This window comes from Calidris pugnax, unplaced genomic scaffold (genome assembly GCF_001431845.1).
Source record: "Calidris pugnax isolate Ruff unplaced genomic scaffold, ASM143184v1 scaffold26, whole genome shotgun sequence".
NCBI lineage: Eukaryota > Metazoa > Chordata > Aves > Charadriiformes > Scolopacidae > Calidris > Calidris pugnax.
In genome coordinates, this window is record NW_015090765.1 from 121,591 (window position 1) to 138,680 (window position 17,090).

At 41.2% G+C, this 17,090-nt stretch overlaps 1 protein-coding gene across 1 annotated transcript in view; it reads right to left on the minus strand.

The window, feature by feature from the left end:
• SCUBE2 (signal peptide, CUB domain, EGF-like 2) overlaps positions 1-17,090 on the minus strand; it is a 47,467-nt gene that overhangs the window by 20,637 nt on the left and 9,740 nt on the right. The window contains exons 5-11 of the mRNA XM_014935997.1: positions 15,836-15,961; positions 15,323-15,439; positions 13,095-13,184; positions 11,264-11,380; positions 10,105-10,227; positions 7,935-8,051; positions 5,175-5,297 (exon numbers count right to left, since the gene is read on the minus strand). Coding sequence (XP_014791483.1) covers positions 5,175-5,297; positions 7,935-8,051; positions 10,105-10,227; positions 11,264-11,380; positions 13,095-13,184; positions 15,323-15,439; positions 15,836-15,961 — 813 coding nt within the window. The remainder of the gene's footprint in view (positions 1-5,174; positions 5,298-7,934; positions 8,052-10,104; positions 10,228-11,263; positions 11,381-13,094; positions 13,185-15,322; positions 15,440-15,835; positions 15,962-17,090) is intronic.

Consider the following 17,090-nt stretch of genomic DNA (forward strand, 5'->3'; position numbering starts at 1 on the left):
GCTCAACCAGCTTCCCCTGGGTCTTGCTGGCAGGTTCTAAGGAGCTGCCTTTGCACTATGCAAAGCATCTTAAAACCATGACGCTGCCCGTACCAGGCAGCCTACTTGACAGAAAAATTTTGCACTCATATGAAGCATGTGAAAAACGTGTTAGCTTATCATGGGGTTTAAATTCAGTAGTGGCTGCGTACACAGGACATTTGGAGACCATTTTCAAGGTCTCCATGGGGAAATAAGATTTAGTTAAACACACAGAATAACCTTTGGTTCTGGAGTGTAACTCTTCAGTGAGCATCTAGTGCAGTTTCTCACTGTTACTCTTCTAACGACAAACAAACTGACATGTTGATTGTTGATTCATCATATTGTTTAGTTACTTCTTCCCCAACCTCCTTTTTCTTTTTTCTTTTTTTTTATTTTTTTATTTTTTTTTAAATTTACTCCTAATTTTCTGCTGACTTTGTAAACTCCCAGACTATGCTTTCTGCCTTGGAACAGATGAAAGAGCTGACCTCACTGTGTCCATCTGGGGCTGCTGAAGTATTAAAAAAAAGAGGAATAACCCTTTGGCAGTAGAGTCAGCATAAAAGGCCAGGAGACTCTTTGCTGAGGCATTAGACAGCAAGGAGCAGGTGAGAAAGGAAAATCTTTTCTTTGGAACAAGGGAGAGATGACACGTTCACAAGTGCAGAAACACAATGTTACACTGGATATTAAACATAGTCTTAAAAATAACACTCCTGATGTTAAGGCCATTGGTGCCTGAGGTTACTTGCATGTTTTTTTTACCTTTGAGCTTACTGTCGGCTGTGCATCAACTATAACAAAGTGCAATGCACTGAGCCCTTATTCAATAATACAGCAATTGCCAATAATAAATACACAGAAGGGCACATCTCAGTAGCACAAACAGTAACCCCTACTTCTTCACACACAGCCCTCCTCTTTCCTGGACAAGCATCCCACGATCCCACCAAGCTCCCCAGACTTGAGCAAAACAGTAAAACACACGTGGTGGTTTGTTCCTGATTTATATTTACTTACCACATCTGTTACCAACATGCATCTGTCCTACACCACAAGACTGCTGGGGCTCTGATAGCTTGAGAGACTTTCTGGCCACTTCGTGGTCCATGCCAGAGACACGGACACGGAACTGGTCCCTGCTGACTGTCTTCCGTAAGGTCCGAATGGTTTTACGGAACCTCTTTTCAGTCTTTTTCCGAGCACAGCGCGCATCGCAGGTGTCTGAAAAGTACCAAGGGTGAAAGCTGCTATAAGTGACCAGGCATAAACATCCACCCAATTCAAAAGACCAACCAATGCAAATCACTGAGAAGGCAACTGCTGTGAACAAGTCTGAAATCCTTAAGGACAACACCACCAGGATTTAAGAAAATTAATCAGACCACGAGACTTTAATCTATGGGCAGCTTTTTGATCTTCGAAACTGTCCCCATCCCTCACTCTTTTTGAAGCAGTAAAATTAATTTTCAAAACAGGAGATACTTTTTATCATCATTTTGCATACAGATAGAAGTGAAAAGTACAGAAATTAAGGAGCAAACAGCAAGAAGCTTCGAACCGCACCTTGGATTATGTTTCCAACCAACCTGTTACCTCCTTTCGGCTTGTTTCAAGCTCAAAGTCCGCAGTGATAAAAATTTCTCTAGTCGCTGTCAGACTACTGAGGTCTCCATGGACTTTCTTGCCAGAGCTGCATGTTAGGTTTACATAGTGGAAGCTCTCCATTACTGAATTATGTCTCTCTGTATGAACAAAATTAAAGGAAGCGAAAGCTTGGCCAGCTACGTTATTGAACATTCACCAGTGCTCAGGGCAATGGGTTGTCACGAAGAGTTAAAGGGGAGAAAAAAAATCAACTCCACTTGGTGGTAAACAAACAGTTTGGCCAGTTTCTCAACTGGTGCACCCTCGAACTGAATCACAGACCCCAGTGCACCTGCAGATGTACCATGGGGCTGGGACTCTACCCCTGCAGAGGGTCTGCTGGGATGTGAGCTTGGTTGCAGAGCTCAACCAGCTTCCCCTGGGTCTTGCTGGCAGGTTCTAAGGAGCTGCCTTTGCACTATGCAAAGCATCTTAAAACCATGACGCTGCCCGTACCAGGCAGGCTACTTGACAGAAAAATTTTGCACTCATATGAAGCATGTGAAAAACGTGTTAGCTTATCATGGGGTTTAAATTCAGTAGTGGCTGCGTACACAGGACATTTGGAGACCATTTTCAAGGTCTCCATGGGGAAATAAGATTTAGTTAAACACACAGAATAACCTTTGGTTCTGGAGTGTAACTCTTCAGTGAGCATCTAGTGCAGTTTCTCACTGTTACTCTTCTAACGACAAACAAACTGACATGTTGATTGTTGATTCATCATATTGTTTAGTTACTTCTTCCCCAACCTCCTTTTTCTTTTTTCTTTTTTTTTATTTTTTTATTTTTTTTTAAATTTACTCCTAATTTTCTGCTGACTTTGTAAACTCCCAGACTATGCTTTCTGCCTTGGAACAGATGAAAGAGCTGACCTCACTGTGTCCATCTGGGGCTGCTGAAGTATTAAAAAAAAGAGGAATAACCCTTTGGCAGTAGAGTCAGCATAAAAGGCCAGGAGACTCTTTGCTGAGGCATTAGACAGCAAGGAGCAGGTGAGAAAGGAAAGAACCAAAAGAAGGGACAGGAAAAGAAAGGAAAGGAAGAAATCAAAAGAATGAAAAGTATGGTTGATTTTACTGAGAATTTACTGCCAGTGGTACAAATGAAAAAGGAGAAGGGCTTTCCTAGCAAGACTAAGGATGTCACAGGGAAGCCCTGTGATGCAAAATAACCATTGCAAGAATCATGGCTGGGAAGGATTATGATTCACAAGGGCAGAGGGAAGCAGAAAGTTTGCAGTCCTTTATGCTTTGCTTATGGTGTACTTCATATCTGGAAAGCACTTAATAACCCCTGAGCTATGGCCCTAAACTGCTTACCTGCATTTTTATATTCATACCTGGTATCATCTGTTCCAGACCTTCTTGAAACATCTCAGTCTTTTTCAAACTACATTTTCCTTCATTTAATTTAAAGGTTATGCTTATCTTGATGGCTGAAGTATCTTCAGGAAGAAACAATGACATGTTATTTTTAAAAAGGAATAAAAAAATTTAGACAACTCTAATGTCACATCATAATGATGACATAAAAAAATATGCTGATATAAAGCGAAAAAGAAGTCATCACAGAAAACCTAAAGAGATGCCAGCTTCCTGCTGCTGTGAAGCTGGTTCACAACTAGAATTGGAATAAGTGTGATAGATTTTATTTAAATTAAAGAGAAAAAAAAATATGATCAAATCCAGAGCTGCTATTGGGCAAATCAAATAAAGTTTCACTGTAATCGAAGGAGATACTCCAAACCAGTTCAGAAAGTAGTATATGTCTATTATAAAATAGCACCTCTTATCTCTTTAGCTTTAAACATTTTCTAAACGTTACTGTCCAACAGCTCAACCTAAACATATTATATGTTGCTCACACTGTCCAGTTTGGATGTGTAGAAAGATGCATGTCACTCCTGGCCTAGCTGTTTATTTCACTACTGATCTTTTTCTCCTTCCTTATTTTTAAGTCTTAATTTGAGTGATGCTGATAAAGCAGTACAAGGGGAATTTCCTGCTGTAATCATGAACTGCAACCACAAGGAAGGAGGAGGAAAACCAGAAGGGAGTATAATGGAGAAGGAAAATAGAAAGTCAACAGCAACACCCTTATTTCACAGTTATCTATTAAAAGAAATCAGTCAAATCATGCAACAGTAAATCTAGTGATTACCCAGACAGCTTGATGCATTTGTATTTTGCTGCTTTTTCTTAAGCTGAGATGACCTGCCACAGGTGAGGGTGTAGGCATCTTGTGTTCCTAACAGACAGACCATACAGACAGACAGTAAAGACACAGGCACTCTGCGGAGACTAAAGACTTCCGAAGTACAAAAAAGACATTTTTAATTCATTGATCGGCACCATCACCTTCACTTTTTTCAAAAAATACTCCACGTTAGAGCTTGTCTCTTCCTAAGCAATTTAAGGGGCTGGAAGAAAAGCAGCATCTGCCCCATAAGCCCTGGCTGAGCCTGCACACTGTGTCCTGCGGGGTGGAGGGCAAAATCTCAGACCCCACGCAGGGCTGGAATGCCTTCGCCCCATTCAGCAGCAGCTCTCAGGGCCAATTAAGGGATGGCCCAGGGAGCACGGAGAATTCTGCCCTGTCCTCCCCAGCTTCAAAAAGACAGTTGTCATGAGAAGAGAATCTGAGGGTAGAGCGGTTATAAAAAGACAAGGAAAGGGGGGCTTTTCTTGGGACGCTGGCAGGGATATAGCCCTTTATCTACAGTGAAAAAGGAAAGGTCCCTGTTGATTGCCTACTTCTCGGGGGTTTTCCATGAGGGTGAGAAGGTTTGCTAGTCTTACCTGAGGTTTACATGAGGGTGAGAAGGTTTGCTAGTCTTACACTCTCTACAGAATCATATACTTGTTTATATTGTTTTGGACTTACCAGAAAATACCTGGACATCCGAAAAGCAGCTTAAGAAGCATCTATCGCTCCCACCACTCTTAATGCAGTGCAGCAATACCTTGGGTGACATGTTATCAGGCAAGGGACCCTTTATCTCTAAATAGGATAAAACAAATACTCACAGGAGAATTAAAACATCTACAGACACCCTACTAATAAACTGGCATGCAGCTGCTTTTGTAGCTGGTACCTGAGAGCACCCGTGCAATCCACACACTGCTTAGACAGAAAATGAAAGCAAAATAAAATCACTGGAGGATCACATAACCTAAATAATTTCCTTCTAGGTAAAGCTATCATCAGCAAACCTTCTCATGCGGGGAAAAAAAAGGAAGTAGAAAAATTAGCTAGGTAAAAGCACAGGAAAGAAAGCATCAAAATCCCTCAAAGTATCTCCTGTTTTTGGGGTTGGTTTTTTTGCTTGTGTTTACCAGTTTCAACATCAGTACCATCGTGCCTGGCTAAAAATTAAAGTGGAATACTGGGAACGATGACTCATACCACTTAAGTGGACAGATCAATATTTTCAGATTTGACCATAATCACGTGGATGCCAGACACGTCAGGAGCAGAAATGTATTTACTAGGCACCTTACCAACACAATCCTTTTTATTCCAGTGTAATTTGTAGTTAGAGTGACACAGGCATTCGTAGTCTCCCGGTGTGTTCACACACAGCTGTTGGCAACCACCATTGTTGACGCTACATTCATTAATATCTGCAGAGTAAAGGTAAAAATACTTTCAAAAAGTTACTCTCACCAAAGTTCTGTACCGGAACTCCACCAGGTAAACACATACACAAATACTGCTTAATAGAGTTTGGAAAAGATTTTAGGAATGCTATCTGCACACCCACCTTGAAACAGTTCTGTTTTCATGGAAAACCTTTGATAAATGCCAAAATAGATCAAATATTGTCGGAGGGGAGATGTTAAGTATGTCCTTAAACCACATAACTAAAAACATATCGAGGCTCAGCAGTATGATAACAAATTAACTCAAAGAAAAGGAGACCCAATCCAGTCTGCATTGCACTGTGTCTGGTTAATTAGTATTTTTAATTTGAAACAAAAACAGATGACATGGACAGGATTCATACCAATCAATCTTCCAAAATGGTCAAATAGATACAACTGCTGCTGTATCCACAATAGTGGAACACTATTGGACTCCATGTAGGCAAAGAGCACTATTGTTCCTTTTGGACAATTATCCAATTTTGGGGCCTTACCCCGCCCCAAAAATGCCAATAGGAGGAGAAACTACTGACAACACAACATACTGCCTTTGGTGCAAACTTGCTTGCTGATGCAGAATATGCCATTCACCAGTGGTGTATCCCAGGGGTCAATACTGGGGCCAATACTATTTATCCCTTTCATTAAACCTGGATGATGGCACAAGAGTTCACCCTCAGCAAGTTCACAGATGACACAAAACTGGGAGGAGTGGCTGATATGCCAGATGGTTGTGTCACTATTCAGAGGGACCCCGAGTGGCTCGAGAAATGGGCCGATGGGAATCTCATGAATTTCAACAAAGGGAAATGCAAAGTTCTGTATCCTGCTTCTTAGATCCACCCTGGTGACTGCTTCACTTGACTCCAGTAGCTTTATGGCAATTATACATAAACCTAGAAAGCTGCTGTCAAGAAATCTCTTGTGAGTCCCAGAAAGCTTGTACAACTGAGGGTACCCACTTCTACATATGCTTTTCTCAATGGTAAGAACAAGTTCTTATCACAGCTCTCCCCAATCATTTGTTCCCCCCTCTAGACAGGTAACCATTTGGTAGAAAACACTGTCAAAAAATAGATTAAAAAACTGAGCTGATTTCAGGGGAGAAACATGCTCATCAGAACTGAGACAGCTGAGGAGCAGCAGAGGAATAATGGAGAAAGAAGGGAACACCTCAAATTGGTACTGCTGCCCAAGATATCATAAAACCAGCCCAAATCTTTGGTTTTTACTGACCTTTTATTAGGACACTGCATACAATGGCAACCTAACCTCTAACACTTATTTACTTGTTCCATAGGTCTACTTCTTCCAGGGCAGAAGGTGTGTACTCAGTAGCCCTACCAGCTTTGACACAACCTGTGATTGGCAGTAATTGAAGGACTTACTATGATACAAGGATTAACATCTTCTGCACAGGAGTATGAAGAGGATAATTAGCAGCCAACAGCAAAATTACTCCTTTCCCTCATTGGTGGCCAAAAGAAATGGAAATAATAGAGAGGAATTAATGAGGACAGACTTCTTTTAACAAGCAGAATACATGAACAGTGTTACTCCCAATCTAAACAGGTTTCCCTGTTCATCAGGATAAAACACAAAGTAAATAGCCTGTAATCTTCTTCGCAGACTTTCTAGAGGCAGAGGTTAGAAGAGATCAGGCACACAGAGATCTCTGAATTGTTATCTCCAAGTTCAAGTGTGCTCATTCAGCCTCAGAAATAAATAGGTCTTACTCAGAATTAAGTAAGCACATAGATTTAGTAAGCTGTTGCCTAGAGCTTATATAAAATAGGTTTAATTCCATTCAGTGTCCAATTATTCATGTTTCCTCCTGTTAATTCCGGGAATTTGTTGCAAAAATATTCATACTTGACATACACGGAGGTTCTGTGAACATCTTTCTTTCTTTCCTTGAACCTTTCTTGTAGGAAAGATATAAAAGATTTATGAGTATTCATCTTGGCCAATGTAAATCAGTGGTACTACATCAGTTACATTCCAATCTACCTCACATAAAGATCTGACACACTCACAAGGGCGACCTGCAAAACCACAATTTTCTAAGTCATCGGAGCCGCAAAAATATTCATACTTGACATATATTGAGGTTCTGTGAACATCTTCCTTTCTTTACTTGAACCTTTCTTGTAGGAAAGATATAAAAGATTTATGAGTATTCATCTTGGCCAATGTAAATCAGTGGTACTACATCAGTTAAATTCCAATCTACCTCACATAAAGATCTGACACACTCACAAGGGCGACCTGCAAAACCACAATTTTCTAAGTCATCGGAGCTTCCTGTTCTTTAAGGCCTATTCCACTGACTTTTCATTGAAGTCAAAGAGACTTCTGCATGCGAAGAATCTATCAAATTATGGCTTTCATGTCCAGGTGCAAAGCACATCGGTTTGTTCTAATAGTCACAGATATTTTCTGGATGCAGGGTGGGAAGGGAAAATCATCTGAGCCAAGACAGAAACTGTGTCTCCTTATCAGGGCAAAAAGTAAAAATTACATGCCTACTGCATACACATAGACTTGTGTCTTGCACGGAGACTAATTAGATCTGTTGCAACTGCATTCTATCTGCATGGCCTTTTTGTAACTCACCTCCACAATGTGTGAAGCCATAGAGAGCGTATCCTTTGTTACAAGTACACTCAAAGGTGCCCGGGTGATTGATGCACTTGTGGTCACACGTCCGTTCGAAGGAGCATTCATCAATGTCTGCAAGTTTTAAAGGGACACATCAGCATCTCTCAGCCCGACAAGGCAGCACTGATGAGCTAACAAATCAGCACATCGCTGCGTCCAACTTTATGTAAGCAAAGGAAAAGCCTTTTAAAGTAAATAATGTAACAATGAAATGACAACTTTTAAGAGAACAATTAGTTTGCCAAACAAGCTTTTTCTGCTGCTGCATTTTTAACAATTATGTTTAAAATATACCTCTTCTATAGGAGAAAAAAGTGCTGCCAAAACTTTTATTTCTTTAAGAAAAGCCTACATATAAGGACTGCAGAAATAGATTTACAAAAGGAAGCATTTTCTTTGGGTTTTCCCATAAATGAAAGCAAAGGCCACATTTTAAAATGTATATCAATATGCAGCCCCTGATTTAAGTCTGCTGAAAATCACCATGTTCTCTGAGATACACCTGAAGACAGATGACTGGAGCAATTTGGTGAATTTTTCCATGGATCCATTATACTGTATATTTAGACTTCAAGGTCTGTCTTTAAAAGCTGCTGAGATATCTAGGGTTTTTTTCCAGTGAAAGCTTTCCTTGGCATTACAGTAACTTTTCCCACATCTTCTTTGTAAAGCGTAGTTAGTAAAGTAGCCTCATCATGATCTCAGTGAATGGTAAAATGGTAAATACCCACCACTTTCTAAGACCATGAATGTTTTTTATACATCAAAAGCACCTAAAAGTGGTGTGATAGGACATTATACATGCCATGTAAGAATGTTGCAAGATATAAAAAAAATCACATCAGCATCACTGACACATTACATTATTCTTTTTTCTTGGACTTTGGCATGCGTCAAGGTACCACTTTTGAAACAATTTAGGGAAAGTAACAGAAGGGAGTTTCAAATCTTTAAAACACATTCATAAACAGATTCCATTAAAAACCCCAACAAACTACTTTGAAAATCTTATGTTTTTATAGTAACTTTAATGTTTTTTATACATCAAAAGCACCTAAAAGTGGTGTGATAGGACATTATACATGCCATGTAAGAATGTTGCAAGATAGAAAAAAAATTCACATCAGCATCACTGACACATTACATTATTCTTTTTTCTTGGGCTTTGGCATGCGTCAAGGTACCACTTTTGAAACAATTTAGGGAAAGTAACAGAAGGGAGTTTCAAATCTTTAAAACACATTCATAAACAGATTCCATTAAAAACCCCAACAAACTACTTTGAAAATCTTATGTTTTTATAGTAACTTTGTGCCGTATAAATAGTTGTCCTTCTTTGTCTGATTTTAAAAGGATAACCTACGTGAAAATTATTTTCTGTTGGTCAGTTCAGCTTTCTGAAATTCATCATTAATGTCAGCTGGATGTCTAGGAAATTGAATTATTTGCCCCCCCAGCTGGCTGATTGACTTTACATTGTTTCATACTGTAGCTTTTCCAAAAACACAGACCATTTTGATCTTTACGTTTTTAAATGTATTTAATCAGCTTAAACAGATTCGTTAACTATATGTACAAACTATTATACAGAAAAGCAAATATGCTTTGTAAGTCTCACAGGAGAAATCCCTGCTATCCTAAAAATCAAATACTCTATGATGTTTTAGGGAATGTCTGTCTGTAGGCCTATAATTTCATAGATCACAGCTTACATCTCTTTTGCTTTAAATAATGAACTCATGGCATCTAAATGTCCCATTATGAAAAAATAATTTCGCTATGACGGTTAACTAGCCAGTAAGATGGACAGAGAGATATTGTGTATTTTTCCCAGTAAATTATTTTAAGATCATTAATAAGTGGGGGAAAGCATCATCCTCTAAAGAACTTTCTAATATGATGCTATCTCTGTCGCTTCCAGATAATAGTTCACTGTGCCATTAAACATCCCTCCTAGAATAGTATCAAACCAACTGTATTAACTCAACAGCTGTTTCAGAAAGAAAAAAAAAACCAAAACTGAGGCATGGAAATTATTCTGGAGTCCATTATCACTTCATCATTGTAGTAGATGTCCAAGCCACGCTGATTTGTTCTACTTCTACTGTCTCTCCAGTGCACATACCTTGACAAGACTTCTCATCTGTTAATAATTTAAATCCTTTTCTGCAGCTGCAATCAAAACTGCCAACAGTGTTTTTACAGAAATGATCACAGCCTCCATTATTGGACTGGCATTCGTCAATATCTGTAAGCAAGAAAAATTCTTGAGCAAATAAACACAGTACGTTCAACATCCTTCCACTGCCAGATCCAGGAAAACAGTCACGTCCAATTGGTTAGAGAAGCCCAGAAACAAAATCTAGCGAGACTACTACAAATTTTAAGGAAGATCAGATCCAGCTCTTAAGAATCTGGCCCATTCAGCCCCGTGACAGTGTCATTTGTTTTCATTTAACATATTGCTGTTGGTTACTTTTGGGTACATATATTCACAAAAGAACCATTTCCCTAATTTCTGTTTGCAAACACTTTGACTTATATGCTCTGTAACAAACTTTAGCTTTTTAAACATTCTCTCCATTTCCTCTTCTACACCCTGCAGAAGTCTCAGACAGAGGAGACTGCCTGAGCTACCCTGTCCTTTTCATGCAAATATTAGAATGAGTTCTTTATCTAATATGAATTGACTCGGGCAGGAGGATTCCATCATTTTTGCTTAGCAGGAAAGTCTTAATATCTGATTACTGGAAAATGTATTCTAACATACAACCTAAACGTCTCTTCGCTCCTTTTCAGTACTCTCATTAGAGCTGCTTCGACCAGTATAAGTAATTCTAGTCACATATCCCTGTTTACACATTGATATTTACTTACAAACTGCTCTAATGCCCAGCTGACCGTGCATAAAATAGCAGACTGTTGGACTATATGCCCGTAAGAACCTACACACCTACCTCTCCCAGCACTGATCTCTACCTTACTGCAGATCTGTATCACCTCCTATCAAACCTCCTCTGTGAAAAATGAGGCCATCCTGGCAGGAGGGGTGGAAATAGAGAGGGGGAGGGCAGAGCAGCAGAGATTCTCTTCACACGATGCACCTGATGTGGCAGAAACCGTGCATCTACCCCTAGCTGTGGTCCTTTTTTAGGTCTGGTTACTCATACTGGCTTTCCTCTGGACACTGGATTACCTTCATTTGGAGATGAATACCTTACAGCGAGGTGCTAGTACACGTGTCTATGAGCGGGGGATAAAAAAAAATAATAATAATAAATCACCTTTACATGTCTTCCCATCAAATTGGAGGGTGAATCCAACAGGACAGCTGCAGTGAACTCCCGTCGATGTATCTTTACACGTACGATCACAGCCACCATTATTTACTGCACACGTTTCTAGCCAACGAGATAAAGCTGAAGTTTGCTCAGGGATATTATAAGAGTAAGAAAAAACATCATGTGATACGAGGCATGGCTCCAAGCACACTGCTACTCAACCACATTTAGCCTAGTACACATGAACAACTACTCAATGCATGTGTTGGCAAAATCCCTGCCTCAGCTATGTCCATGTTTTTGTGGAGACTCTACAAACTAAGATATTGTCTCTGGACATTCTCATCCTTAAACACAAATCCCCACTCCTTGGTGTTGAATCTGTTTCTGTCAGTCTGTCTCCTTATGCCCACACTCAATCCTGTCTGATCCTCTGACACTTCCCAACAATGCTCAGACACCTGGTTACACTCAGCACAATTAAACCAGGTTTCTTAAATCCCATCCAACACACCTTCACGTGCTACCTGTGCTCCCAGTCATGGTGGATTATACCCACACTGAGCATTCCTGCAGGCTTGTGACCCAGGTGCCATCTCAACCTAATACTCCTCTACCTTCCCCCTATGCAAACTACATCTAAATCTCACCAAAGCTTTCTAGTGAACACCCCTGGAATACAGTTTTTTGCATCCAACTGAATAGAAATAACTCACTCTTTGGCATTCATCCTCTTGTAGTCGGTGTAACCGCCTCAGTCAGTCTCATAACCCTTTCTCTGGCTGGGCAAATGCAATTTTATCCAGCATATATTAATTCAGAGAGCTGCAAAAATCATTTTCTAAGTCTGCTTTTTGAACTCCTCTCTTTCCATCTCTGTCTCCTAGTTTTCTGCAGCACCAAGCACCAAGCATATGCTACTTATTCTCAAGTTTTGAGACCTTTACTGGTTTATTCCCTCCCAGTCTCTCATCTCACACTCAATATCGGGAGGCTGTATCCAACTTCTATGTGAAGACAGAGTGCCTCTTCTTTCTTCCTCTTTCCACAGAAATGTCATTTTTTGAAAATGAGGCTATTCATTTATTAGCCTAAATATGGGTTCGGGAGCTCAGAGCTAGCCCTATACTTTTGGTGGTTTCTTCCTCAGCCTCCATGCTCCATGCCACTTCTGTGGCAAAAGCCAATTAACACAGTAAATTACCCTGACTGCCTGGAGTAAGGGCTTTTGAGAGCTGAACATCCACAGACCCAGCTGCCCTGAGACCACAGTGATTGTTTCTCATGCCAGTGCCTTCCCAGTAGTGACAAACCCTCAGAGGCTGGCATTCTGGGCCAGATGTAAACACCTTTAGGAAGAAGATGGCCTTGTACCCTAACGTGCCCTTCTAGATGCAATCCACCACTGGTTCCAACGCTCTTCCATGCAGAAGTATCTTTCAATTGAAGAGAAGCAGATAAAACACTGCTTCCTCCACAATCACTTGGCTAAAGCTGTAGCACAGAAGGGACTGTACTGCATTCCCATGATGAATTAGAACCCTAGAAACATATGCTCCTTTCAAGGGCAAGTTCCCAACACCTCCTACTGACCATCACAAACAACTGACCATCACAAACAGTGTATATAGTTTCATATACAATACAGAATAATATTATTTCCATAAAAGGAAGTGTATATAGTTTCATATACATTACAGAATAATATTATTTCCATAAAAGGAAGTAGAGCACCTCGGGCAGAACTCAGCCCAGAGCTACAACGGTTACATTAAAAAAACAATTCTTCAATCTAAAAGGTTTCAGCAAAATTATTTTGGATGAGCACTTTTACCCATGAGCAACCGTCGCTTCACCCTCTTGTCCACATCAGCTCCTGCTGTAGCGTTCCCCTCAGACACGTCAACAGCAGCCTCTTCCCTCTCTGCCAGGAACATAAAAAAAGCAAGTAAGCAAAGGTGCCCTGACCAGAAACCTCCTCTGATATCCAACACGTACACGCACGCAAACAGCTGCGTCGTGTGCTGCATTATCAGAGACAGTCGGAACTGACTATGTAGAAATATTTTTTTTAAAAAAAGTAATAAAAAAAAAATCCCCATGAAGACCCTTCAGTCAAAACCATAAAAATACTTTGCTTTTCTTGCTTCCTTATAACTCAAGTTTGCTTTAGTACTCTTGACAAAACAGAAAGTATGCTACAGATGTGGTGAACGGCAGCAAGATGAAAGAACTAATTGAACTGTCATGAAATACTCTGTTAAGAGCACACTATCATCATCTATCATAGACTAATCCAAGGACCAGCCAGTTATGCCTCAGCATTTGATTTCAATCAAGAGACAACAAACTCTTCCAGACACTGGAAGAGTTTATAAATCTTAAGTGCTTTCTTTACTGGATAACTGCCTTGCCAAAATTGTACTTTAATTGAATTCAGAGTTCTGGTTTTAACAGACATACTGCTTAGTTACACTCCCTGGCTCATGCTATCCAAGAAACTGAACCTAAAATATCCTGGAGGGAAGGGAATCTTCTTTGGTTAGCGACAAAGTTTGTGCTTCAGAGGGACCAGTGATAATTGCAGGCTGCAGTAGTATTTGTTAGCTACTTACAGAGGGAAGCATAAGTTGCCTGACAAAACTCACTCATGCAGGTTTCTTAGTTTTGGATTCCTTGACGTTTTCTAGCCATGCTATTATGAGGAGAATTATTCACGCATAGACAGCAATGCCACACCACTCTGGAGTGGGCCACAATAACCCCATGCAGTGGTACAGGCTGGGGGAAGTGTGGCTGGAGCTGCCTGGAAGAAAGAGACCTGGGGGTTCTAGTTGACAAACGGCTGAATATGAGCCGGCGTGTGCCCAGGGGGGCAAGAAAGCCAATGGCATCCTGGCTTGTATCAAAAATAGTGTGACCAGCAGAAGTAGGGAGGTGATTGTGCCCCTGTACTCAGCACTGGTGAGGCCACACCTCGAGTGTTGTGTCCAGTTTTGGGCACCTCAATCTGGTTTTAACAGACATACTGCTTAGTTACACTCCCTGGCTCATGCTATCCAAGAAACTGAACCTAAAATATCCTGGAGGGAAGGGAATCTTCTTTGGTTAGCGACAGAGTTTGTGCTTCAGAGGGACCAGTGATAATTACAGGCTGCAGCAGTATTTGGTAGCTACTGACACAGGGAAGCATAAGTTGCCTGACAAAACTCACTCATGCACTAGCAGGTTTCTTAGTTTTGGATTCCTTGACATTTTCTAGCCATGCTATTGTGAGGAGAATTATTCACGCATAGACAGCAATGCCACACCACTCTGGAGTGGGCCACAATAACCCCATGCAGTGGTACAGGCTCAGGGAAGTGTGGCTGGAGCTGCCTGGAGGAAAGAGACCTGGGGGTTCTAGTTGACAAACGGCTGAATATGAGCCGGCCGTGTGCCCAGGGGGGCAAGAAAGCCAATGGCATCCTGGCTTGTATCAAAAATAGTGTGACCAGCAGAAGTAGGGAGGTGATTGTGCCCCTGTACTCAGCACTGGGGAGGCCACACCTCGAGTGTTGTGTCCAGTTTTGGGCACCTCAATCCAAGAGAGATCTCGAGGTGCTGGAGCGAGTGCAGAGGAGGGCAACGAAGCTGGTGAGGGGGCTGGAAAACAAATCGTATGAGGAGCGGCTGAGGGAGCTGGGACTGTTTAGTGTGAGGAAGAGGAGGCTGAGGGGAGACCTCATCACTCTCTACAACTTCATGAAAGGACACTGTGGAGAGGTTGGTGCTGGTCTCTTCTCACAGGTAATTAGTGACAGAACGAGAGGGAACGGCTTCAAGCTCCAACAGGGTAGGTTTAGATTGAACATTAGGAAAGAATTTTTCACCAAAAGAGTGATGGGGCATTGGAACAGGCTGCCCAGGGAGGGGGTGGAGTCACCATCCCTGGCTGTGTTTAAGGGCCGTTTAGATGCAGTGCTGAGGGACATGGTGTAGGGGATGACTTTGTAGAGTAGGGTAGACGATTCTATGATTCTATGATCAACAGAAAACTACTTCCCTCCACTGTATACTGACCCAGACAGGTCTTCCCATCCACATGCATGATGTACTTGGGGTGACATCCACAAATTGGCCCGTTATCAGCATCATCACACGTATGTTGACAGCCACCATTTCCGTGATTACACGTTACTAGGAAGAAAACACATGTTAAGCCTCATGTGTACTTCCAGTATCATTGCAAGACAGCGTGCAATTCTGTTTCCATTTAACCATTCAATACACCTTCCTAACGTGTCCCTTTCCTGAAGAACGGTGTGACACAGAAACACTGCAGAGCTCTCTTGTGGAGTTGAGCTTCATGTCATTATAAATGACACCGCAACTCCCAAACTACAGATACTGCAGCAACCAACAGACTGACGTGATAGTGTCCAGCAAAGCCATTGATTCTAGTCTAATTTAAATGCACACAATTTAGGCATGTCATCCCAGTTTAGCTATAACATACCAAATCCCACATCACTGCAAACAGAACACTATTTGTTCACTTTGGGAAACCATAAGCATATGCAGAATGTTGCATACAAATGCAGCTCCTCTGGTTCTTGGACAGTTCAAATCCTGGTCGGCATTCACAGGCAACTCCTCCTTTGGGTGTTTCTCTGCAGATGTGGGCACAGCCATGATCTTTATTCATGCAGCTCATGCCTTCTGCAAAACAGGACAAGTGCAAGAGCATCAGCACCCTCAGCATCTCTGTGTGCAGGCAACAGTCAGATAAAGTCAATTCAACACGCACACAGACAACAGTCTGCTACTACTTGGAAGACTCTACAGTGTTAGGACAAGAAGTGCAAGCTTACAAACAGGAAAAGCAGAAAGTCCAATCCTGCAAAGTCAACGGCAGCCAGGTTCCTTCACCTGATCCTTTTCTGTGCCCGTGTTCTTTGAGTGCAAGGTCAAAAAGCAACATCCCTAGATTTGCTCACTTTATACCAGTGTTTATAAAACCTCCTAATTTCTTTTAAAAAAAATCACAAGGGGGCTGATACCTGGCAAGATCAAAGTATAAAGGTCTTTCTCTGCTTAAAAGAGCAGCCACTGGAGACAGGAATGCCTAGAGCTACAGTCACAAAAGTCATCCCTCTTTCAAATACTGGCCTACAAAGTGGATTCCCAAAGTCATAACCTACCCCAGCAGTGACTAAGTAGTGACCAGACAGACATGTAGATTGTAAGTATACTGTATGTCAATTCTTCTTTTGGTTAACCATTTTGTTTGGGTTTTTTTCTGATTTCAATAAATACCTCCCAAAATTGCCCCACTGCGTTATGTATTTCTACACAGCTTTCCCACTGGGCAGAATTTAGTGCCAGAACCTGCGTTAACCAAACGGAATAGCACAGCTAGTCACAAAAGTCATCCCTGTTTCAAATACTGGCCTATAAAGTGGATTCCCAAAGTCATAACCTACCCCAGCAGTGACTAAGTAGTGACCAGACAGACATGTAGATTGTAAGTATACCATATGTCAATTCTCCTTTTTGTTAACCATTTTGTTTGGGTTTGTTTGGGTTTTTTTCTGATTTCAATAAATGTATGTCAATTCTTCTTTTGGTTAACCATTTTGTTTGGGTTTTTTTCTGATTTCAATAAATACCTCCCAAAATTGCCCCACTGCGTTATGTATTTCTACACAGCTTTCCCACTGGGCAGAATTTAGTGCCAGAACCTGCGTTAACCAAACGGAATAGCAATGTGACACTAGTGATTTTCCTCCTTTTGATGCACCTCCTAAAAACATCCTGTCATTTTTGTCTCTGACAGTTACAAGCTGTT